The sequence below is a fragment of the Zootermopsis nevadensis genome, unplaced genomic scaffold (genome assembly GCF_977971745.1).
Source record: "Zootermopsis nevadensis isolate Lab colony 2312 unplaced genomic scaffold, Znev_1.0 Znev_ptg000006l, whole genome shotgun sequence".
NCBI classification, from domain to species: domain Eukaryota; kingdom Metazoa; phylum Arthropoda; class Insecta; order Blattodea; family Termopsidae; genus Zootermopsis; species Zootermopsis nevadensis.
Genome location: NW_028259138.1, coordinates 3,539,688 through 3,565,698, shown reverse-complemented (window position 1 = coordinate 3,565,698; position 26,011 = coordinate 3,539,688). Strand labels below are relative to the sequence as shown.

At 35.6% G+C, this 26,011-nt stretch overlaps 1 protein-coding gene across 9 annotated transcripts in view; it reads left to right on the top strand.

Annotated features, from left to right (window-relative positions):
• Positions 1-26,011, top strand: part of SP2353 (EGF like, fibronectin type III and laminin G domains protein pikachurin) — a 515,929-nt gene that overhangs the window by 435,063 nt on the left and 54,855 nt on the right. For 5 of the 9 annotated variants that reach the window (XM_087343565.1, XM_087343563.1, XM_087343566.1 and 2 more), the window contains 5 exons: positions 6,266-6,494; positions 8,747-9,018; positions 9,779-10,009; positions 10,902-11,005; positions 12,602-17,411. In XM_087343565.1, coding sequence (XP_087199691.1) covers positions 6,266-6,494; positions 8,747-9,018; positions 9,779-10,009; positions 10,902-11,005; positions 12,602-12,750 — 985 coding nt within the window. In that variant the 3' untranslated portion in view covers positions 12,751-17,411. Of the gene's footprint in view, positions 1-6,265; positions 6,495-8,746; positions 9,019-9,778; positions 10,010-10,901; positions 11,006-12,601; positions 25,507-26,011 lie in introns of those variants that run through there. The other 4 variants (XM_087343562.1, XM_087343560.1, XM_087343561.1 and 1 more) reach the window with 1 other exon arrangement.

Genomic DNA, 26,011 nt, shown 5'->3' with positions numbered 1-26,011 from the left:
ATGGTGAGATTGCACAAAAACTGTCATGGGTTCCAGTCTTGGTGAGAATGCTTATGTAGTTCGGAAACAAACGGGGTCTAGAGTCTAGACCTTCATCCCGAAGGTCACAGACCTGAAGATGTTGAGTTTTGAAAAATAATTATTTCCTTTTATATTCAGCGATACGTATCAAATGATGAGGTTTACGATAAGCTTTGAGACGATAAATATTGATTAGAAATGTAAATATTTGTCGAATTTATACGCAGTAACATTGAGGTTACTCTACCATTTAATGTATAAAATTGGCTTTTAATTAGAAACATGTGGGTTGTTTGTGATCCATGCCTTGGATCCCTACTCGGCTTTCTCGTTTTCTGTATTTTCATGTTAACTCTATGTGTACCTGATAAAAATAACGCCGATATTTTACGTCATAATTGTCTTTGCTGTTATACATATCCTTTGAGATCTCGGTGTATTATAATACTGTCGAGGCTAGTGTTATGTTGCAAGATTATATTCGTTTCTTAAAATTTTCATCTTGTGCACGCCGTGTGTAACAAAAGTCCTCATGTCATTATGTCGTACGAAGCACGGTGCCTGCGGCGGCCGCTCCGGTGTAAGGACGGCCCAGCTGTCAGCTGAAGTACATTTACAGACTGTCCCATTAAATCTATAGCCTACACACAAGGTTAATTTTCCATATTATAATATATTATGATTATGAAATGTATGGAGCACTCTGTGCTTTTAAAATATGCTATTTGAAACTTTATATCTCTCGTTGATTCTGACAACCATTTATTACCAAAACTAACAGTTGTCGCAAAGCTGGACGCTAAAAACGTTGGAAAACGTTTAAAACAAAAGTTGTAAATTCGAACGAGATCTAGTATGGGTGTGAGATAAGGTGGTTTCGGAAATTCTGTTAAATCCTATCTGAACTTCATAAAAAGTAGGATTTCAGGTTTTTACAGTGATGAGTTCAATGACTCTTCGCCCTGATGATGGAGGCAGCAAGGACCTCTGAAACGTTGATAAACTTCTACTACACTACACGGCGCTACAACTCAGAAGAGAGCTACCTTCATATAAAGCATTTTAGACCCATGTGAACCAAAATTAAATTCCCTTAACAACTTTTGGTGATGATGTCCTGCACCAGTGTTTCGAAATATATTCACTAGTTTCGAATGTGCCATTTGGACGGATGGGCATGGCATCTCCATTGTGCATTCATTTCGTGTACTTTTTTTCAAACTAACCATAAAAAACACTCTCTTTTCAGAAGAGGTATGAAAGTTCTAAATCATAGATTAAAATATAATTCTTATTAGTGTCAGGATGTACATATCTGCCGGATTGTAATAATTAGGCCTACGTCTCAGCTTCCAATTAACAGCTAACAAGCCCGTTGGTGGGCGGACAGCACCAATTTGACCTGTTAACCAGTCGATAATTAGCGAGTTCGAATTCTGTAACTGTGTTCAGACGTACATCAAAGGAACGGTCTGTCCGGACACATTTCGTAAGAACCAAGCAGATAGGTGTTGGGCTGACGCTGTAGTCAGGGCCTTGTTGGAATCTTTGTGAAGTTAACGTTTATTTCTCAATGTGAATTTGTTGAGTCTCTCGAGAAATCTCTGGAACTTTGAAAGAGGCCGCGACACTCACCATTTAGGTTCATATTCCCGTCTCATTTGCCGCTGAACAGACCTAATATCTGAAGACCAATCCTGGGGGTTCCGTTGGTGGTGTTTGTATTTTGTATTAATTTTCTGCCTTTTCCCAGAAAGTGGCTGCCCTCAGTTGCTTTAAATGTATTTTGGGATGTGAGACTTGGGGAGTTTTTCATGGCGGTGAGGAAGTCGATATTTTCTTTCTAGGTTATGTCGTCTTGTAGACTCGTCAGTAGGTGTCAACTTTTCGGAGAAACTTACTGTCTCCATCTTCAAATCTGTACATGAAAACTTTTTCATATGGCGACGAGTCTACACGGCGCCAAAACCCAGAAGAAAAACTTCGTCATATTTTGGGATAGTTACTTAAAAATGAGCCATGGCCGCTTCTTCTCTGTTTCTTTCAAGTGCACCTGACATGGTCATCTTTTTGTATAATTTGAAACTAAATAATATCTGCACTTGATAGAACGTCATTATACACTATAATGTAAGATCCATCATTTCCTATTCATCATTCACAATCATTCTACAAGTTAATACTACATAACTTCTGTAGTTAATGTAGCGCCGTTAAAAATCTGTAAACAAGAAAGATAGTAACTTCATTAATTCTATTCAGCCACCACTTTACAAACCTATGTCTTAAATGTTTTGTTCTTTTTGCTGATGGATTATTCTTCTTTCAGAAAATTTTGGAGTTAAATGTTTCTTAAAATGTATTTTGTTACATTGTAGTGCAATAACTTACATGCTCTTAGTGTAACAAGTGTTTTGGTGTCATGGTGTGTTTACTATATTAGTTTTTGACTGAACAGAACCAATGTAGTTAACACAGCAGAATGTTAAAATACAGAATAGTCACTTTATTGGAATGGAACGTGCTAGAAGAAGAAGAAGAAGAAGAAGAAAAGTGTAGAAGTGGAATGAACTCTGTAATGACAAAGAAAGCGACTAAGAGGAACTTCCTCTAATCTTTGATGACAGCTTCTAGGAGCTCAAAGCACTAAGAGAATAAGATTAAAATAAATAGGAAGCGACATGATGAAGCTGATGGTGGTAGGGAGGCAGAGAATTGTCTCTTGTTTTAGTGTCTATATTCCGTCCTTGCCTCTCCTTTCTCTCCTCTCTCCTCTCTCCACTGTTCTTTCAGTATTCTTTACAGATTGTTCTATCTCGTAAATTGTCTCTCGGGGTTGAATAGAAGTTTCAAGATACATCTCAGTGCTCGTCATTGTGTGTCTTTGGCATAAAATCATGGAAATTGTCTCACGAAATTAAGGTTGACAAATAATAAAGTAAATAATATAATTGCATATACAGAATCAGAGTTATTAATGGATACCAATATCAGAGGTTTGTAAGAGCCCACAAGATGCATATAACATAAAATAGACACTTCAACAACCTTTTCAACAAGAAGTTCTGGGAAGAACTTGTGATCCCTGTGTCTACTATTTTGTGGCAACGATGACGTGAGTTATAATTCAGTAACTATGAAATCAAATTATCCATTTCTGTAATACGTTCCGCTGGTGCAGATTCTGACTATATTACATTTTCCAAAAGGTATTGACTGTAATTTTTGGTGTTGTGATGCCATACCCTGAAGATGGAGGTGATATGTTCCTATAAAACGTTGTTACCTCTTACAAAACCACAGTGGTGTCAGAACCCAGAAAACCGCAACTGGCATGTCTTATATGACGTTAACATTTTGCGGTGTCATGTCGCATCATGTTAGTAATTTTTCGCACAGGCCAATAAGAATTGTTTTTCTGTTATATAGCCATGTTTGTGACCTACTTATATTTTTTGAAGACCTGTTACCACCTAAAATTACAGTACTTTTTATTACGTACCGGTATTGTCACTCCCACCCAAAAAGTAATATCGCCATGTTGGTGTTATTGATGATGGGAAATTAAAAATAAAAAGGTGGGACAGTTTCTAGTAGCATGATATTTACGTCAAGTTTCGTAACACATTCTTTAAATGGAACGTGATAGCATAAGGCTACTTTCCCTTATGGAGTAAGGCAAATAGGTTAAATATTGCACTGTTCCTTCAAATAAATAAAACAATTGACATTTGGTAATTAGGATGAAGAATTTAATTTGTTTTTCCTGTGTATCTTGCTTCCTGACTGGAACAAAGTATTGGATTTTTAGTTTATTTCATATTATTGTTTTCAATGAAAATATTATATATTGTCAAATAATGTGTGGTATTGTTCATGAAAAAGGCATTTGTAGGGGTCTGAATGTCTTGTCATAAATTTTGCTTATATGAGTAAAAATATTAAAAACTTCAATATTGCTCCACACCTTCTTTCAAATTTGGAACCCTTAAAATACAAAGTAGGGGTGATATTTGTTAAGAATGTGAATATGGTACCTGACTCCGTGGATGAGAGTTGTTCTTTATAAAATCTGTTAGTTGTTCAGTTAGTCAGTACTGTCTTGTATGGAACCTGAATATTCATTGCTGTGTTAACCGTAAAAAGGAAGATGTTTTGAAACTTCAATCAAAGTCTCGGACAGACGGACCTAACAGAGGACCGAATGGAAGAGGAGAATTGAGGAGGCCATGGACCGAATACGGACCGGAGAGCCATAGAAGAAGAAGAAGAAGAAATGTTAACAAAAACACACCATTCAGCCATTACCCAAGCCAGTTTCATCCAGTCCATGACCTCACACTCTGTTTATTAATTACATTTGTTTCAAAACTATCATTCTATCTATGCCCATGTGCCCCAAACTATCTTCTTCCTTTAGGTATTCCTGTTGAATATCACAGCAATAGGGTAAAAATAGTTTTACTTTCCACATCTCCTGATTTGTTGTATTTAAAAAAAAAATAAAGTTTGCTTGAACTGTTGGTTTGACATTGTGCACTTTCATTTTTTGTTGTATGAAATAAGATGACACTGAGTGCGAGTCTGTTGCATACCAAAGGACAAGAGAAACCTATTAGATTATCAGGATTCAAGTCCCTCGTGTTTCACTCTGTTCCGATTTATCTCACTGCACGATAATCCCCTTGAGCAAAGCTTACATGTTGTGACTAAACACCGTATGTTCTGCAACCTTTGTGACGACAACCTAACTCCATAAACAGAGAACGCCACCGGGAACTAATTAGGCAGGGCAACGATGTGCTGACTTAGTATTTTCTCAAAGGTTTCTTAGTACTGTGATATTATTTTATGGTGGCTTGTGGTATGGACAAAACGGAAGGGAAGAGTAGTCATGGGCACAAGTAATTTGCATTGGGTAGATTCAAAAGTTGTCACGATTCTATGACAAATTTTAGATGGACGTCATATGATTAATTTTCAGTAAGAAGCATTTGGTAAGCTCAAATTTTGCTCAGCTTCTTTTAATATTATTAAAATGTTACATGCAAAAAAAGTTTAGCAAAATTTTGGAATTAATTTTGCCATTTTCAAATTTTGTAACATTTCATGAGCCTAGTAGTGTAAGTAATTGTAGTTTAAATTCAGTGCACAGAAATTCATGTTGTGCTGCTTGTTTTATTTTTATTTATTTTATTTTATTTTTGTCAGTCCATCACCTTACCTAACATTTTTGCATTCTCATCAGTGCCTACTGCCAACTGTGAATCAATATATGTTACTTTTCTTGAACTACATCAAAATATGCTTTTCCAGTGGGACTCATTAGTGCAGCAGATTATTTGCATAAATTAATAGTTGTTTCATTTCACAGAATAGATCATTGTTTTATAAATATACTGAAAACTACACTTATTTTTTTTACTAATTCGTTACTTTTACTTAATGTTATCTGTTTCAGAGTGTGGCCTTCTGAGTTTTGCAATTGTGTGGTCTTGTTGGTGGTTACAAACTGTTTGAAAAACATAAATTATTAGTGCTTGAAAGAAAAATGCTCATCAAAATGAACTTAGAGGGACAAGTAAGTTGGCAGGTTAGGGCATGACAAGAAACTTCGTAATTTATTCAGGTGATCTATTTTTGTTACACTAATTAAGGTATGTTTGATGGAGAGATGAATGAATACTGAAATCTGGTGGGAAACCTTTGGGGAAGTTGCCACTTTGAAAGCCAAAAATGATATAGATAGATAATATTAATATGGATATTAAAGAAAGAGGTTGTGAAGTTTGGAGATGGATGACGCTGACTGAGTACATGTCCAGTGGCAGGTTTGGACATTAGCACTGTTAGTATACTAACAGCGTTATTTTGTTTTTCAACTTGTGTCAGCATGAAGTCTGAAGAGTTCTGATGATGGTGTATTATAATTTGTAAAATTGTTTCTTTTCGATTTTGTCCATCATCTAAATTATAAATAAGATTGAAATCTTTTGGATACTGATTCTGCTTCCATCTTCAGGTAAAAAAAGGGAAAGTACAGAAACCCTATCTGTTGGACCCCATGGTTGAGCTAGCCTCAGACCAGGTCTGTGGTTTTATTTATAATTTAGATGATTGACAAAGTCCTAAAAATAATTTTATAATTTTTACAAATTGGTGTCAGCAGCATTGTTTCTGTACAAGTGGAATACCACAGGCTGTGTTCTAAGTTAAGTGAAGCCACTATATGTGTATGTTACAGGAGTGGTGAGCCAGTGACTCTGGGCGAGTGGCATGAGTTGCGGCTCTCACGGACAGGACGCCTCGCCATTCTGCAAGTAGACAATATGGTACCAACACAGGCTATGGCCCCTGGTGCGTTCACACAGCTATCTCTCCCTCAGAACTTATACATTGGTGGAGTACCCAACTTTGATATGGTGTCGCCAAAAGTGAAGGTCCGGACATCCTTTGTGGGCTGCATTCAGAAGGTATGGAAAGAAAGATAAGTACAACAAAATGATGATAAATTTCTCAAGGTAAATCAGATTGTTCCTAATTGTAAGCAAGTTAGTGATCAAGATGCCATAAAGTTGATGGCCCCAGTATATATTCAGAGGGAGCCATCCCTAATTTGTGATTAGCAAACATGCAAGTCCTTACAACTGGGATCAGTTATCTGGGGCTTTACTCTGTTATACAGATCTAAGAAAGTTCATACAATAGTACTGCACTATGTTAATTAAGTTTCATTGGTCATGTAAAACAGTATCCCAAGAAATAATTTCTAAATATTGATGTACGAGGGCAATTCAAAAATTAACCTCCGATCGAGTAGGAAAGAAAAACAAAATACAGTGAAAAAAAAATATTATATACAAAAGTTACAAACATACATACATTACTTCTCAACATAGTCGCCACCCATATTCAGACACTTGTCGTATCGTGACACCAGCTTATCTATTCCCTCTTCGAAGAACGGTTCCGCCAAGGTGCCCAGCCAGTTGTTGACTCCATCCATGAGTTCCTCATTACTTTCAAAGTGCTGAGTAGCCAGCCAGACCTTCATTTTTAGGAAAAGATGGTAATCACTCGGCGCCAAGTCAGGGCTGTAAGGGGGATGGTCGAAAATCTCCCACTTGAACTGGTCGAGTAGAGTCTTTGTGCGAGCGGCGGTGTGGGGCCGCGCATTGTCGTGCAGAAGAACAGTCCCCTTCGTGAGCATCCCACGTCGTTTATTCTGGATTGATCTCCTAAGCTTTATCAACGTTTCACAATAAACCTGTGATGTTATTGTCGTCCCTGATTCCATGAATTCTGTAAGCAAAATTCCTTTGCGGTCCCAAAACACTGTAGCCATCATTTTTTTGTTCGAAAATGTTTGTTTGAATTTTTTGGGCTTGTTCGGTGATTGAGTGTGCATCCATTGTTTCGACTTCTCTTTAGTCTCCACATTCGTGAAGCTTACCCATGTCTCGTCCCCAACGGCAGAATTTCATTCTGCTTGCAGAAAACGAATGACACTACGTACCTCACAACTGGCGGGAGCAGCAACTATAGCCTCCATCTTACACCACGCACTACTCAGGCAGTATTGAACAAATTGGCGGCCAATTTGATGTGCAACGAGGTGAAGGTTTGCTGATGTCGACTGCGCATGCGCTATGTTGCTATGGCAGCTGGTTTGTTTTTCGCGCCCGACCGGAGGTTAATTTTTGAATTGCCCTCGTAGTAAAAAATTATTCAGTTCCTCTACTAAGGTTGTACCAATGAAAGGAAGAAACATACTGATTATTTAGGTTAGTATTTGATTATTTTATGATATTTTAGCAGTTATTGAGTTTGGGAGAAGCTCTATTGGTCGAACTAACTCTGGCAGTAGAATTCAAAATTTTGGCAATCACTAATAACAAAATCCATGTGGTTTGATCTTGAGTCAGTTCCATTCTCATAATTTTGCACTCTTCATTGGTTTCCTGTGATTATTTGTTTCACATGGTCTCTAATTAATTATTTATTTGAGGAGCCTGTCTTTCTGGATTCTATTAGTAGTCCAAAATTTCAGTTTCCACAGATATTGTTTTTGGGTAATTTGAAATGTCTTGTATATTTTGTAGCCTTCTAGTCCATTTAAGCTGTTGTGTGGATTTCATCTGAACAACAGTGGTTATGGCTTTGTCTTTGGCTTTCATTGTCCACAAATTACTGACAGGAGAGGAGGAGAGTTTGGAGAACCAATGTGTTTTGTTTCTTATATTTTGGTTCCTCTTCTCTTTAGATTATTTCAAATAAAATCTATGTGTCTTAATAAACACTTTAGTTATGTTGTTTTATTGTATTGTGTAATGAGCCACTTTTGAGAAAAAATATGATGTTTGATTTGAGGTTTGTGAAAACTGGGGTTTGTATTGGGCCAACTTAGAGCAAATCTGAGTTTTTATTACCTCATTAGTGTAGATGCCCAATATAAACTTTTATTATAATTCAGTCATTGGTTCTAGATACAGAACATTTGGGTGAATGCACAGTTAACACCTGCCACATTATGCTGTCATTTTGCACCTTGTTCAAAGAATATATACAAATTTAAACACTGAAATTATTTTCCTGGATTGTAAAGAGAAGTTGCATTTTTATTATCAAGTGAGAAATTTGGACACTGGCTGATACATTCAGTGTTGCATGCATCTGAAATTGACTTCATAACAATCTTTGGATGAATTTCTGATACTTGCTTTAGGTGGTGATTAACAACCAGCCATTACAGATTCTGGCAGCTGCCTTAGGGGGTGTGAATGTAGACAACTGTCCTCACCCATGTGTCACTCGACCATGTGGTGATGAAGGTCATTGTGTACCTGAAATGGATTACTTCACGTGTGAATGTGCACAAGGCCATCATGATGTGCAGTGCCAACAACATGCTGCCCCCACCATTCTGCAGGACATACCAATCCCCAGGTTTGCAGGTGACAGCTACCTCCACTACAGTGATCCCGACACAATGCGCAGGCAAGTAGTGAATTACTTTGCCTCTCATAAAGTTTAATTTTTTAACTTCTTCAATAGTGCTTTCTTAGTGAAATATGTTATATAGCACTAAATGGGAGAATAATTGTTGTGAGACATTAGTTAGTTTTTGGCCTATTTAATGATGCTTTGTTAATGCATTGGTCATATAGTATGGCATATCTCAGTCAGTATAGTGACGCTATGGACTGGACGACCAGGGTTCAATCAAAATTGCATGCTTCTTTACTGAGAAATATTTTTTTCTGTATAATAAAATGAGCTCAAAAAGTAGTTATGCTGTTACCTAAAGTTCTTGTTGAAATTATGATCTGAATGTAGATTAAAGTGGCTGAACACATTTCTTTGCAAAAATCTCCAATTCTCCAAATTAATAAAAATCAGTTTGTCCATTCTCGAGTTGTTTCATGCATATGGACAGACAGACAGATGGACAGAGTAATTTCAGTAGGTGTTCCACTGGTTATGTATGCTTAGAAAGGTGATTAATTACTGGCACACTGAATTATTTTTGTTAGTCATTAAAATATAAAACCAAGTTGAAAATTATCTGACTCCTGTTTTTTTTGGGATGGCTCCTGGTCCAAAAAAAATGTAGTCATGACTTGGGCAGAACCGTTCCATTTATAAGGTACAGCATTCTTTTCTGTTTCCCAGAACTTTTTCACCCTTAACAGTGAAAGCATTATGGAAATTTTTTCTGTCGCATACTTTAAATGCTTTCTTTACATCTTACACACAGGATCATTAGCTATAAGATCAACATCAACATGAGATTCCGAACTAGCTCCTCTGTGGGTCTTCTTCTCTGGAGTGGGCGTCGAAATATGTCTGCAGCAGGGGACTTCCTGGGCCTTGGTATTGCAGACGGCTATCTCCACTTCAGGTTCAACTTAGGCAGCGGAGAAGTTATCATACCATACAACTATACACGAGTTGACGATGGCCTCTGGCACAGAGTGAAGGCTATCAGGTTTGTAGCAATTTTTGCTTTCTTTATTTGATGCATTTGCATAGCCCTATCAAAAAGTTTTCAGTCGTACGTAGAATTAATATCCATACCTCTTTGTGCAATATGCTAATGTGATGTGGCTGAATAAATATAGTAGATTATGTACTTTATTTCAAATGCTTAAACCTTTATTTTTGTGTGGATGCCCTGAACAACTGACTATCTTGTACAATTATTAATTATACATATTGATTAAGTACTAATTGGAGTGTGTTTGTAACATCAGAGAAATTCTTTTATAACAGTTTGGAAGTTGTCTGTAATTTTCTGGATCATTTTCCCTGTGAATAAATAGTCTATGGATAGGTGGTCTACACTGAATTATAGATACCAAAGACAAAAAACTCTGTGTATGTTTGGAATTAAACCCAGGTCGTGCAGCCCATAACATGTCATTTTATTGATTGATATATCTGAGAAATGTATCAACAGACAGCCTACCCCAGCATTGTACATAAAGAATTTATACCTTTAGCAGATATGAAAATTATAAACTGCTGATGTGAAAGGTAAAGTTGCCCTTGTGGCAATCACCATGTTGTGACAGCAAAAGAGGCATAAAGCTTCATCTTCTGTTCTAGACCCTGCCACTTGGTGTAGGTGAATGATCAGCTTCACACTCTAGCTGACTTTATCTGAAAGGAAATAGTCCCCTCTTCCCATTGGCTTGGTTACTGGCTGAGCCCCATAGCTTCTCGGGATTTGTCAGCAAAGATAGGAATCACAGCTGATGCTGGTTTCTATTCCCTTGTTAATTTGGTTTCCTCTTGCATTTGTCTCCATACTTGCCAAAAACATGAAATATGTTAATAATTCACAAGATGATTAAAAGTGTTTCTGTAATTCTTTTCAGAAATGAACAGGAAGGCTCAGTGACAGTTGATAATGGCACAACAGTCGCCAAAAGATCACCAGGAAAGCTTAGACAACTGAACACCAACACTGGTCTTTACATAGGTAATAATATTTTAGTTAAGCATAAGCATATTTCCCACCATTCATTACATTTTTAATTATTAACCACTATCCAAATTAGTTTTTTTCTGAAAAAAATATAAAAAATCTTGATTTTATTTAACATTTGGAATATCCCAACAAAAATTAAATTCTTGTTGTGTGTTTTGATTTAAAATATTCGATGGTACTGTACAAAAAGTTGCTTATGTAATAATTATAATGATTGCTATTCTAAGTTATCTCAGGATCACTTTCCATTGTTTGTAAAAATTAGCTTATTCACAGTAACAACACATAAATGTCACTGCATCTAGTGTGGGAACTTATGACATGTGCTACAGGAGCAGAAAAGTTTTCCTATTCACATGCATTCCAGTGTAAAAATATATAAACATGTCTTATGAATGTACAGCAGTCTCTAATTCATTAACATCTGGAGTCAGATATGTGTATTTTCTTTAAGTCCCAAATGAATTTGGTTTAGCAGTAATAGGATGGGAAAAAAAATATTATCCCATGCTAACTCAGGTTGATATTTTATTTTTTACAAAGATCATCAACTCTTAGATATCTCAGAATAATCTGGGATGCAGTTAACTTCCATACTATTTAACAATAATGTTTCAGTTGCATGATATATGGAGCATTCATTGAGATGGGTCATGAATGGTGAGAAGGTAAATGCTTAAACGGAGTCATTTGTTTCTTATTTTAGCATACTATGATCATGGTGAGAGACTGAGGAAAACCATGAGAAAGTTTGGATAGCCAGTAACTCAGTTCAGTTTCCAATTGGGTGCCTCACAAATACAGTTCTAAAATGACATGCAACACCAATGTACCCAATAAATATTAAGAAAAGAGTGGCCCATTTTTTAAGGTTCTATCACAGCCTTCACTTTGAAACACTGAGGAAAGCCACCAAAAGCTTGCCAAAATAATTGGTAACATAGCAAAGATTCAAACTGTGTACCTCCTGAATACAGGTTGAAAGTGATCCTGTCACATCAACCTGCATGATAAAAATTTGGAAGGAGGGAATTGTGACCTGTTTCAGGAATTCACTCAAAATAAAATTGGGAAACCATGGAAACATAATCATTATATGTGGTAACCAGGCTAAAATTCAGGCTTCTCGAATAGAAGTCTAGATACAGCTTTACCACTGACCATCCTCCGTAATTTCTTTCAACAAGTTTCAACACATACATTCATTTGCCAGTACTTCTTATTAATCATACAATTACACTTTATCATAAAAATATCAAAATACCATAAAGTAAATGATATTACACAAAATTATTAATGCCCGAACATCAACAATTGCTTTTATACACAAGTTTAAAGTGAATTTAAACTATGCTTCTCCCATAACTGTAAAGTGAACATGAACACATGCCATGCATAATGTATTCAGTAAAAGTGATTCATAATCACTAGACTGTCTGTACAAATTTCAATACAAACACATAATACAATTCTTCTGTTACAGTGGAATTTTGGTCAGTTTATGGAATACTGATTGAAACCTATTGCTTTAAAGTATAATTTAGTTTCTTTAACTTACCACAAATGTCATAATTTTTCTTTTCTTAGGTGGAATGGAGAATATAGAACATGCTTCACTGAACAAATATAAGAATGGTATGGTTGGCTGTATCTCAGACCTGATCTTGGACACAGACTATCATGTGAAACTTGTTCAGATGTCAACAGCAGGCAAGAACATCAAACACTGTGGCTAGAAATAAACGTTGAGGTGAGATATGGTGAAGACACATGCACTCATTGTGCCTAAACTGCATTTCAGAGGATCTTCAATTAACATTTCTCAAAGAATTTAAGAAACAATTCTGGAAAAGAAGTCTTGAGACTTTCATCGTAATTTATATCTAATTTTGTTTCCATTTATGGGTGATGCACCATGCTGCGGTGAGTAAGTTTTCTGATCTTCTCAAGAACCTGGCTGACTTGCCTTGAATGTAAAGGAATCTGATGTGCCTGGTAATGGACCACTGTTTAGTCACTTTGGAACAAAGATGAAGCCTGCCAGGTTCTTTGAAGTATGACCAAACCAACGTACCATAACACAGTGCCGTCACTCAGGAATGTAGATAAGGGTAACTGTAGACAATTTATTGTTGTTTACATGGATGGAAAATGATGTTTGTATCAAAGATACTTTCAGGTTGAATGATCGCAAACCTTTCCATGTGCTATAGAAAGTAAGAAACACTGCCTAATAACATTTCCAATATCCTTACTGATGGACCCAGTAAAAATAACTTCTTTTTGTGTTATGCCCTTGGCTTATTTCATGCAACAGCATACATGTGAAGTAATTTAGGGCATAATAATACAAAGTTCCTCTAATGCAGATGGTTCAAGTACATATTAGTATAAACTAGCTGCAGGCAACAAAATCTTTGCATAATATTTTGCCATGCTGCTATTTGCAGCAATCTGTACCAGCACCTTTTCCTGCAATGTCGGTATCGTTGCTGTTAACTTTAATTCTGTTATTCAGAGTTTCCATATGAGAAAAGAAGACCTTTTTTGAATGAAGTATTTCTTTCAGTAATTTATATACATTTTTATATATCGAATTATACTGCTTTATCCAATGTTGCTTTTCATTACATTGAAAATAACAAAGCCCTATTTTTCTCTTGTTTAGCACATTAGTGTAATTTTGATTTGGCAGTGCTGGGAATATGTTTAAAATTAGTGCTGTTTTTAGAGTCTTAGCTTGCAGTTCTGTAAATGCAACATGTCTTATATATTTGTATTTAAATGAAGTCTGCAGCAGAATCTGTATAGGTAAACATTTCTTGGATGCCTTTCCTATTTAGAAATGTCTGAAAAAAGAAAATTTTGTATCATCATTACTTTAAACTTTTGTTTATAATGCACCATTAGGAATGTCAAGTGCTTAATTTGATTGGGACACATCAACTTCTATCGTACGCTGGCGATCATAAATTATTGGTTCTGTTGCGTGCTAGTAAGGAGTTTTTCTAAAAGTAAACACGGAGAAAACTAAGTAGGTTGCAAGACTGTAAGACAAATTCATAATATAAAATTGATAATAAGGATTTTATCTACTTTTATATTGTTCATAATATAAAAGTAGATGATAAGGATTTTGTCCTGCAGTCTTATAATGAGACATGCAGCCTACTTAGTTTTTTCTGTGTTTACCTTTGGACAAACTCCTTACTAGCATGCAACATGGCAGACTTTAAATATTCATGAAGAAATAAAGAAGAAATTAAGTTCAAGGGTATTTCCCGCAGTGCAGTTCAGAATCTTTTGTCTTCCTGTCTGCTATCTGAAAAAAAGATTAAGCTGCACAAAACTATAACTTTATTTGTTGTTTCACATGGATGTGGAATTGGGTTTCTCACATTAGTGAATAACATATATTAAGGGTGTTTAGGAAAAGGATGCTACAGAGAATATTTGGAACTAAGAGGGATGATGTGACAGGTGGCAGGAGAGAACTGCATAATAAATGGGTCTGATGGCAGGCACTTTTAAACACCTTTGGGTTCCATAAAAGGTGGAGAATTTATGGGCTACCTCAGTGGCATTAGCCTCTCAAGGAGGACTTTTCTCCATGAAGTTATTTTTTAGTTTATTTAGCAATTTCTATAGTGTAGTACATAAACTATGGCAGTAATATTTTGGGCTGAATTCAGATAGGTTTCATTTCTCATAGGTGAACTATGAAAGCAGCCTCTTATATTAAAACATGAATAAATATCAAACTAGAATATAAAGTAGGTTATAAGTGACAATTCCTTCATATTAAACCAAACACAAACTGAACAAACTTTATATGAATGTATTTTCTGTGATATCTGTGAGTTTTTTGTTCATTGCCTGAGACAAAAATATGGAATCCTCATCATATTTTAATAATATTACATTCTCCAGTGGTTAATTTACTTTCTTTTTTCTAATCTGGTGGAAAAAACAATGTTAAAATTAAAGGAAGCCAATTGTGAGTTCTGTCAGACACAATAATCTGATGTGAAACTTTGGCTTTTGTAATGAGCTTTGTTAAATGCTCAGATTTATCCAACGTTTCGGCAGACATTGCAGTTGCCATCTTTAGGGCAAATGACAAGAACAATAACCTGATCTTAAATTTGCTATAAAAAATCTTTACTTCCATGTAAACAACTCTAAATTTAATAAAATTGTATTGCATTATAAATTGAGAATGTAAAGACTACTTTTGGGAATGTTCTACAAATAACATTTGTTCCATACAAAAACAGATGTATGCTTTGTGAACAAATTCATGATATTATAGAAGTTTGGAAACCCAATACCTCAGTGAAAAACTTCAAATTGTGGACCAATTTGATAAGAATAGCATCAGCATCATGATAAACTTCAGGTTGTAAGAAATTTTTAAAATGTGTAGAAACACGGATTCAACTTGTCAATATTTGTGTGGAATAGCGATAGTGACTGTTTTCTAGAGAAATTCAGTTTAGGCATTTTGAAACTGCCATGTCTGCAGGGACTTAATCAATTACCTGCTGAACCAATGGTGCATTACTGAAGATTTTTCTAAGTCCATCTCACCAGTCTTTGAGCAAATCTACATTAAATTTTATATGGTTAAATCCATATCTGCCAATATCTGCAGACACAAGCATGGCAATATAGACTTTTATTATGATGAGAGGGAGAGAGAGAGTAGTGATGTACAGATGTAAGAACAATATTCTTCTAAGCCTGATTGAACTATTCTATAATTTAAAAAAGAAATATTGAACTTTTATAAATAGATTCATCATTGTGAATCAGATACTTTATGTCCAGTGAATGAAAGATATGAGTGAATCTAATGGCATGGGGTACTTTTGTGTGTGCATCAATAGGTATAAAAATGACAACCATGTGTGTCTTTCTAGTGCACTGTACAAAGCTAGAAAATTGAAATGTGGGAACTATGTAAACTACAGTGGGATTACATTCAACTTTTCCAAGTGCTTTATAGAAGATATTCTCTTCTAACTTAGCGGCCTCATATATAAGTAATCTAATAAAATATTGGCCCAATGGTAAAGGCAGTTTACAAAAACATTGGAAGACCATACCCAGCCTCTTTGACAACCTGCTCCCAGATGACATCCAGATTCTCCAAAGGGAAGACAAGAAAAAGGAATGTGAAGACATCGTGTCATCAACTCAAAATAACATTTCTTATTTCCAGTAATTACATAAGGACATTTATACTGAAGATGAAGAGGAGTCAAACTAAGTAAGACACATAGTAGGTTATTAGAATATGTTGTGAGTGTTATATCAGACATTGAAATAGTACATCACTAATTTCTTACAAATGAGGTAAGTGTACTAAATGTGAACATAGTGCTCTTTATGTCAATATGAAATTCAGTACCCACAAATTTAAAGTGATTTGCACCTGACTGTATGTTCCAAAATCATTCTTCATTTTGCTATGCTATAAACCTCTGTTATAGTGCATTATGTCATTTTACAAAATGGTACTCACGCTGTTTTACTATTGAGTGTTTTATTGCACGGTACTTAGTAATTTCATAGGGAAGTAAGTTATTGTTTCACCCTTTCATCACAAATTTTTATCCAACAGCAAACTGAACACTTCTTACACAACATAAGGTTCTGCTGTTGACTCATACAAACACAATGCTGCCACAGTAATGATCCATAAAGCTTAAAAACATATCATTTTGTGAAATGTGATCCTGTAGTCTATTAGTTTTGTATGTTATTTCTGTACAATGTTATAAAAATGTCATTTGATGTTTTCTTGTGGAAAAGGTATAAAGAAGACATGATCATTCATGAACCACAATTCATATTCAATCATGCAACCTAACTCTTGCAGGATTACTTTAGGGAGTAGACCTGTTATGGCAGCCATGTTGTGTGGTAACTAGAACAAGCTGTAAGTGTGAAACTGTGTCCTTACATTTGTGTATACGTTGGAAAACATAATGCTTCATGTTTATATACAGTAATCTTCAAAGGAGCAGCACCTCTGACCACATGAGGTATAGTGTTGAATAATTAGGGGCCGCTGAAGATTTGTTACAAACTTTCAGCTTTATTAAACGTATACATGGAGCTTTAAAGAGTGATTACTGTGTTGAGCCACTCAGGATTTCACATATTTATTAAACATGTTCACCAGTTTATAGAAACATAATTAATTAGTGATCAAAATAAAAAAGGAAAATTGCTGAATTTAATATAAAACATACTTTGTGCATAAACACCACTGACACTGTTGCTGTGACATTATCAGATGTTCTCATATCTCATATAAAGCAACTTCTGACTTTTACAGGCAAAGTTGTGAAACTTAAAGCAGGAAATAAATGCTCTTTTTTTTTGCATCTATCCTGTCTTCCTTAATCCCTGGGTTTACAACCTCTGCAATCCAGCACAGATATGATTTTGCAAGAAATAGCTATTATAAGATAAATATTAATTCTTCCTACATTATATGTTCCTTTGCTCTTTTTGTCTGTAATTATATAAATATGCAAAACATTTTCTTTCCTGTGTACTACCGCTTGTCACACACACTCTCATATTCCATTTCTATTATGATTTACATCTGAATCATCTTCAACAGCTATAAACAATTTTTGTGTAGAGTCTGTACAGTGGACTTTTCTCTGCTATGAAAATTCAACCCTTCAGATTTTAGTGACACAAGATGCATTAACCTTTCAACACAGCATTGTTACTGAATTACTGGGTAATAATTTATTATTTAATAGTGTATCTTTATACCTTCAATATCATTCTGTGTAAAGCAATATTACAAGTTCATAACCAGTACAGAACATTTAGGTTATGTGACAGCAGCAAGACATTCTGCACAAATGTCCAAACAAATTGTTTCAGCTTCGTGCCAATTTAACTTCCTATCATTTAGAGAATGTTGTCTGCTGCTGAAAATGGTGATTAAAACAGTGGCAATAAATAAGTTATGATTGTGAATAGATTTCTCCTCTACAAATATATTTTTATTAATAGGGATGTGGTGTATTATTACTTCTTGTATATAGGTCAAATTTAAATTTTAAATGTTAAATTCTATTGGATCAGAAATTGACAAGTAATCATTCTTATGTCATGTCCTTACAAGTTTCACCACAGTGATCAGACAGTAATCATTATGTCTGATATGTCATACATTTCAGAACAGTTGCTGAAGAGAAGAAGAGATTTTGGTTACTGAGAGTTGTAAAATATTTGAGCTGCTGAGTTTGTGATTGTGTGTAAATTTTACAAACATTAGTTTTATGGTTCAGATCATAGATATATTCGAATTTATGTGATAGTTGTTTCTAAAATGTTATATAACAAAAGAACTGCATAATACATTTTTTCTATATACTTAACCTTCATCTTATGGGAGTAGGGGATTTAAATTCCTGTACTACAAGGATTCTGGCCAGATTTTAATAGTAACAAAACGCTATCATGTAACATGGCCAACTGGATTGTGCGTAAGATATGACACATGGCCAATAAGGGAAGGACCCACCATTGTTTTACTTTCCCATGCACATTCTACGGATCAAGTTTTAGCAACAATTCAACTGAATATCTAATAATATGGTGTGGTGTAGTATAGTAAAGTGTTACAGGCAAAGAGTTTGTAAAAAGCTTTATGATATTGGCCATACTATTATGAGACCTTTCAAAGTTTTCACTTGAAAGTCGATCCCTCTCAGCAAGGAACCAGCATCTCTGACACACTACATTGGTTGGTGACAGTGTCACCCAACCTAAGGATTCTGGAAGACAACTGTTCCACAGGCAGACTGTAGCTGGCAAGCACCAGAAGGAAGCTTAAAACTACGAAGAAACGAAGTAGTACCGGAACTTATGGCAACTGGCTACATGGCATTACCTAAACTTAGGAAGGCTTTCACCAGGGTGCCTAGAAGGCCCAGGTCTGAGGGCAGTATCCTAGTTAAGAGGTTAATCCTCTTCAAAGACCCAGGGACTCCATGAGGCCTTGACTATGACCAGCAGATTTACAATCTTGCCACTTATGCAGACATTTTGTGGAACTAGGCAGTTCTCATCAAATTCTGTTGAGTGAGATACTGTGTGTTGCGTAGGCACAGAACTAGTGGGGAATCAGAAGAATGGGGAAGGCACAAAAGAACAGTTAATGGTTGAAGTGCAAGGGTTGCATACATATGTAAGAAAACCCATCATCCAATAGACAAATGTGTCTTGTGTCTGTGAACTCACAGTTATGTCACATGACCATAGTGGTGAATGACAATGCTGCTCACTTCACCACATTCCCTATTAGTCTGCAGCGCAACAGTGACATTATATAAAAGTGATAAGTGTCCAGTGGTGAGTGACTAAAATCTGTGTGTGTTATGCATCATGTGGTTCTCTTCCAGTATAATTAGTGATGCATTTATGCATGTGGATGTATTTCCTTGGTCTAGAGTAATGACATTAAGTGGAGGAGATGAAGGTAGTAGGGTCATCAACAGAGGATTACTCTGTTTGCTGGTCAACTGTAATTTCTGGTCTTCAAGATGCTGAACTTTCTGTTTGTGATTTAGCAGTATCCTCTTTCTTTCTGTACCTTTCTTTTAAAGAAATGAATTAACAAATATGATCTTGACAGCTTGCTGAGATATTGCAACATGCAGTCTCAAAGAAGTTGACTGATATTTCCATCGTAAAGGTGATTACCCTGATGATGGAGGCAGTACACACCTCTGAAATAGCTGTCATCTCCATTCTTGCTGTCATGAGAACCTGAAGTCTCACTTAATGAGCAAATAGCACAAATGTGGCGTTGCGATAAACAAAGGATATTCATAAAAATGAAAACTGTGTACAAACAAAAGATGCACATATCAAAAACCCATAAATCAAAGTATTTACACTTGCAGAACTAGCGACTAGGTGCCCAATACACCGGCCATTTTATTTAATTTTATAATATTAAGAATGTTTTCTGAATTATTTATTCTGGAATTCAAATTCAATGTCACATATGTTAATACAAGTGAAAATTGTGGAGTATAATTTTAATGACTTTATATCACTGCAGTTACGCCATACTGTTCCCAATCCAAACTAGGAAATATTGTGCATTTTATACATTATACATTTTATGACGACACTTGACATATCTTTATGGTTAGACCAATTGTTGTAGTTATAACCTCTACAAAACTCCTGTTAGGATATTTTCTGTTTTATGGTGCTTGCATCTTTTTGATCCTACTCTCAATTTTATAACACATATTTTTTTCAGTTACCAGTTTTCAGGCTTAACACAGTTATGTTTACATCTATCGGAACCTAACAAATTACAACGAATAGAACCACCCTGCAAGAAGCCTGACATAGTCTGACACTAAAATGGAAAGTGTTTCTAGGTGTTTCATTTTCGTAATAGCACATGAACAGTTGACTTCTGTAGAAATATTTTAAAACTGTTCTTTATTTCAATGGCTTACCCCTTTATCCTCGGAATGTCCGCTTGATGCTCAGCCTGTCCATATAGAAAATAAGTAATGTGACACAACCTAGCCTGACTTTCCAAATTTGACCTTACCAGCAACATGCTCTCTAATTGACATTTTAACAAGCAATACAATATCAGTTGTCAAAGTAAAAGTAAACATTTATTAATTGTATCCAAGAAAGACCGCCACGGTGGTCTAGCGGTTAGAACGCTGGCCTTGTAATCCTGGGGTCTCGGGTTCGATTCCCGGCGGTACCCGAATTTATAACTTGTGTTGGGCAAGGCCGTGGTCTAGGCAACACGGAGTTTTCCTCCGGGGGCTTCTCGGTTTCTCCGTGGCATCCCAACAATTACTCCATTCACACACAGAAGAAGGCAATGGCAAACCACTTCTGGATCATCTGCCAAGAACGTATATGAACAGGTCCCAGTCCGAGAAAAGGATGGAAGGATCCTGTTCATATGGACCTGTCGCCAGACAGAACACTAAATAAAATAAAATCCAAGAAAGATGGAGGAAGTGGAGAATAAAGAAGCTCTTGTAATGACAACATTTATAATTTTAAGGATATTAAATCAAAATGGGATGAGCTGGCTTTGTAGCTCAGGTGTAGGGGCAGCGGATAAGTAATGCTCACTTAATTTTTTGGGGGAATGTCAAGGAAAGCAGCAACTTAGAGAATGTGAGACATAACTTAGGTGGATCGTGCTGAAATAGAACATGGGGATGTCGTCTAAAGTGAAGTGACTGAGAATCATGTTCAGTGTCAGGCTTTGGTATACCCACATTCTTGAAGCCCTATTAATAAATAATTTATATAGTACATACATTTTACAGTGCTTTTGGTACTGATTCATATTAAGAGTATTTTATCTTTTAGTATAAAAGTTATTAATATTTTGAATTTCAAATACTATTTAAATTGAACCAAGTATTTTCATTTTTTCAGAGAATTTTCAAAATATACTGAATAGTGCTATCGTCATGGCACATTTATGCCAAAGGTAGTCAATAACATGTGGATTGTTACTGTATTATGTAGCAACTATGAAGTGTAAGTATCATTAGTAATTAGAATGAGACACACCATCACCAGTGAAATCTGGAAAGGAAGGAGCAAGTCTCTCTAAGAATGTGTTCAAAACGACAATTACAGACAACATAACGCGTGATATAGTGGGACAAGACAAAACAGTTATGTAATTTTCAGAATTTGACCAGTTTCCTTTGCAATTCTCATGTTACTGTGTTGCTTATTCAAGTGATGTGTTTATGATTATTTTGCGAATAAGAAGACGTAAATGTTTTAGTGTAAGCAGCTGCTGTGCTTCATGTTACCGAAAGTTTATGACTAAAATCAAAACGGATGATGTGGATGCAAAACTGGAATATGAAGAAAGGCAAATTTAGTCCTTTCCTACTTTTACACGGATTAAGACAAAACAATTCTTATCAATTTAAAATTTATTTATGCATCGATAGTAAAACATCTTATCATTTACTCTGTTTAGTGAAGCAACACATTAAAACAAGGGTACGATTTAAGAAATCGTTACCAGTTGAATATTTTGTAGATTTAGTCTTCCACGTTTCTGATGTATTATTATTTAGTGTTCTGTCTGACGACAAGTCCATTATTCTGCCCAAAAATAGTTCGCCAGTTTTCCCTACTCTCAGCTTCTCGTTTTCTCGTTTTAACTCTTGATTCTGATGTATAAATTCGTATTTGTTTAAATCTTGTCAGTCTAATCACAATAAAATTCCTATTAAATATTAAAATATTATTATAATTAACATTTAAATATTTAAAATATATTAAATGATGTTCTCTATAGAAATGTTCGATTTACATTAGATCATCACTTTTTTACACGACATGTTTCATCTAGGGTCCTTTGCAAATTAGCAGTTCTTTTTCGTGGTGAATCTTCTCCAGGAAGAAATGGTTCCTGTCATCGATTAGTTGGCGCATGCGCAGGTATATCGATCTCGGCTCTTCGTTCCACTGAGTAGGTTGAGCATGAGATGAAGGCAGGCAGTTGAACCACGTGTAAGGCATGTGAAAGAGTTTAGTCTTTCCAATAATATGTGGTTCTTTAAATCTTCTGATAGGATGTTTGTGGGAAGCTACATATAACTGGAAGTTGATAAGTTGTATAGAAAAGAATAGAATTTATTTACATTCCATAGATCCTTTATAGGCCTAATTCAATGATGTAGAACAGGTCATAGCAAAAATGCAGTACATGTTTCTAGTACAAATATAAATACACAGTAATAACAGCTATTTAGAAATTTTTGGAATTCCAGTATTATAACAGAGTAATTATGATGAGTAACCATCACCATTATTAGTTTCATGTATTTATAATAGTTAATACTTTTTGGGTGATGTAAATTCTTCTAATGAGTAGAAGAAGTGAAATAGGAGACACTCTTTTAACACAGTCTTAAACATTTTTATATCGTGATTTAAACTTTTGATTGTAGATAGGGGATTATTGAATAACATAATTCCAGGTAGTAAACTCCTTTTTGATATTTAGTGAAGTTAGAATTCAGCACATGAATGTTGTATTTGTATCTTGTTCTTATATTGTGAATATCTAATTTGTTTTGTTATCCACTGCAAATAATAGTGAGAGCAAGAATTCACTGGGTAGTTGAAGAATATTAAACTTCTTAAATAATTCCCTACAAGAGGCTCTCCTTTTAGTGCCTGCCATTCTAATGATACTCTTTTGAATGTAAAGTATGTTTATGCTGTCTGTTGAATTTCCCCAGAAAATGATTCCCCTGATGATGACATGATGGAATGGAAGTAAGCAAAATAAACTAATTTTAAAGTTTCTGTTTTAATGAATGCTGCAACTGCCCTCATAACAAAACATGCCGAGCTTAGTTTAGGAATGATATATTGAATATGTGTTTTCCAGTTTAATTTGTTTGTCAATTTGTAGGCGAAGAAATTTAGTTGTTTCTATTTCCTCGATTATTTTATCAACATACCCCACATTTCGATTTACACAAATTCTGTTGTAAGCACAAAATTTCATGAAATTTGTTTTGTAAAAATTTAATGTGAGTTTGTTGGGGGCAGATCATTGATATATATGAGAAAAAGCAGAGGACCATATATTGAACCTTGAGGCACTCCAATTTGAGTAGGTGCTGTCATTTGAATAAGATGATTTTATTTGTAGTTGATTTCTGTCATGAAGATAAGATTTAAACCACTTGCCAGCTATATTTCATGTGATGTGTTTTGAAATCTATTCAAAGAGGTTGTGACCAATAGTTATATTTTGAGTTTGTCCAGGATTTGGGATGATTTCTTGTAGACTTGCCACTCTGGTCAGATTTCTGTGTTAATCTTATATACTTTCTGTGAAGCAAAGCACCATCTTTCAAGCACTTGACCTCAGTGTAGCAATTGCCAAGATGAGGGAATAACATTCAAATGACTACAAGAAAGATTTTAGCTATTAATCTAACCTTATAAGCTGTAATGAGTTTTGTCTCCATCTTCAAGCATTATTCCTTTCCAGTATCTGAACTGCTGTTATTCATGCATACAAGAATCCAGTTATATAGAACATAATAAAAATACATTGCATTCTGCTTGGAATTTTATTTTTGTGTTTGTGCATGTGCCCTCTGTTGGCTGTTTAGAATGGTTAAAGATTTAGGCAGACTGGGCTGTTGGATATTGCATTTCTTTTAAGAAGTTGAGATATGGCTAGAGGCAAATTGGTTGCGTTTTGCATTTCACTCTCTTAACTTGCCCCCTGGACCACCAGGCACACGGAAGATTGTACTTTCAAGTGTTGTTGTGTGTGTGTGTTTTTTTTTTATTATTATTATTATTCCCCCCCCCATCATTTCTCAGATTTTTCCTGTGTAAGACATAGTTTACCACTACGCTACTATGACAAAGACTTTGGAAGCATAGGTGTGTATTCATCAGCCTTTGGAGCGTTGTAAACATTGTGGCATAACTGGCATATGTAGTTTTCGCCCTTCTCGGCTTTCTGCGCATGATAAAAGTATTTGCTTTCGTAGTGGCATGTATTCAGTCTTTTCATAGGACATTAAGGAGAATTCATTGCAGTTAGGAACTTGATGTGAACAGTGTTTACTGTATTGAGGAAGAAACTAGAAAGTGTGTGGAGATGTCGTATGTCAGTTGAGGTTATGTGTCGTTGCGTTTCGAGGGAGCAGTGAAATAGATAAATGCCATGAGAAATTGGCAGCATTGATGATTGACCTGGTTAGCATTGGAAAAGTATTGGTTAGGTCCAATGTACCTTCACTTTAAGAATTTTATATCCACACTCTGGAATGTGAAGTATGGCTTGTTTCTCAGTTATGGGTGTGTCTGCGTATCACCAGTGTCTTGACTTCTGTAAATGTTTTAATATATCTGGGCTGTTGGCATACAGATTATGCCATACAGTAGGGCCCCGCTTTTCGGCGCTCCGCTTTAAGGCGATTCGCTAATATGGCGCTCAACAGCTGATTCAGAGAAGTGCGTCCGGCGCCATTTTCTCGTCGCTGATTCAGTCTGTTTACAGCTTTTGTGCGGTCCGCGTCTCCGTATTTCTGGCAATTTTTCAAAGTTATTACAAACTGTATATTTACGTAATATTTTTGTGTTACTACAGTGTAATTACAAAGGCGTCTAAGGGTAGTAGCGATAAAAAGAGGAGTCGTAAGCCTCTTACTTTAAATGCCAAGTTAGATATGATTAAACTTCGTGAACAAGGCATGTCTATGGCCGAGATAGGACGTAAGCTAAGCCTAGCTCGCCAAACTGTTAGTGCAATCGTGAACGCTAAGGAGAAAGTGTTAAATGAAATTAAAAGTGCCACACAAATGAACTCTAAAGTCATAAGAAAAAGAGATAGCCTTATTGCTGACATGGAAAAACTTTTAGTTGTGTGGATTGAAGATCAAACGAGCCACAATGTGTGTACTACTGATATTCATTTTACTTTCATATCGTTTTCTTAGGCCTAGCGCTATTGTGCACTTACTATATGATAGTGTAAACATCTTATTAGGCTTTGATAAGCATTTACAAGTGAAAAAAGGTAAAGATCCGCTTTACGGCGGGGTTCTGGTCCCTAACCTGCCGTATAAGCGGTGCCCTACTGTACTTTAGGTCATTCAGAGTGCATTATGTGGGGATTTATCACAGTGTGGTTGACTTCTGGCCCCTACAAGCCTGCACTGGCATGGACCTTTTTGCACTATAAAGTTTGAATTTGGCCCTGGTGAAAATGATAGTAAAAACATTTCAGGCCATTCTATAATCATACATATCTTATGCTTATTGCATTATTTGCTTAGGGAAGTATGCTAATTTCTGACATTCAAATAGGCATCAAACTACCTACATGATATTACTCATACTTAAAAATTAAGAAAACATATTTTCATCCAAGTACAATCGGAGGATCACTTGGCAGCG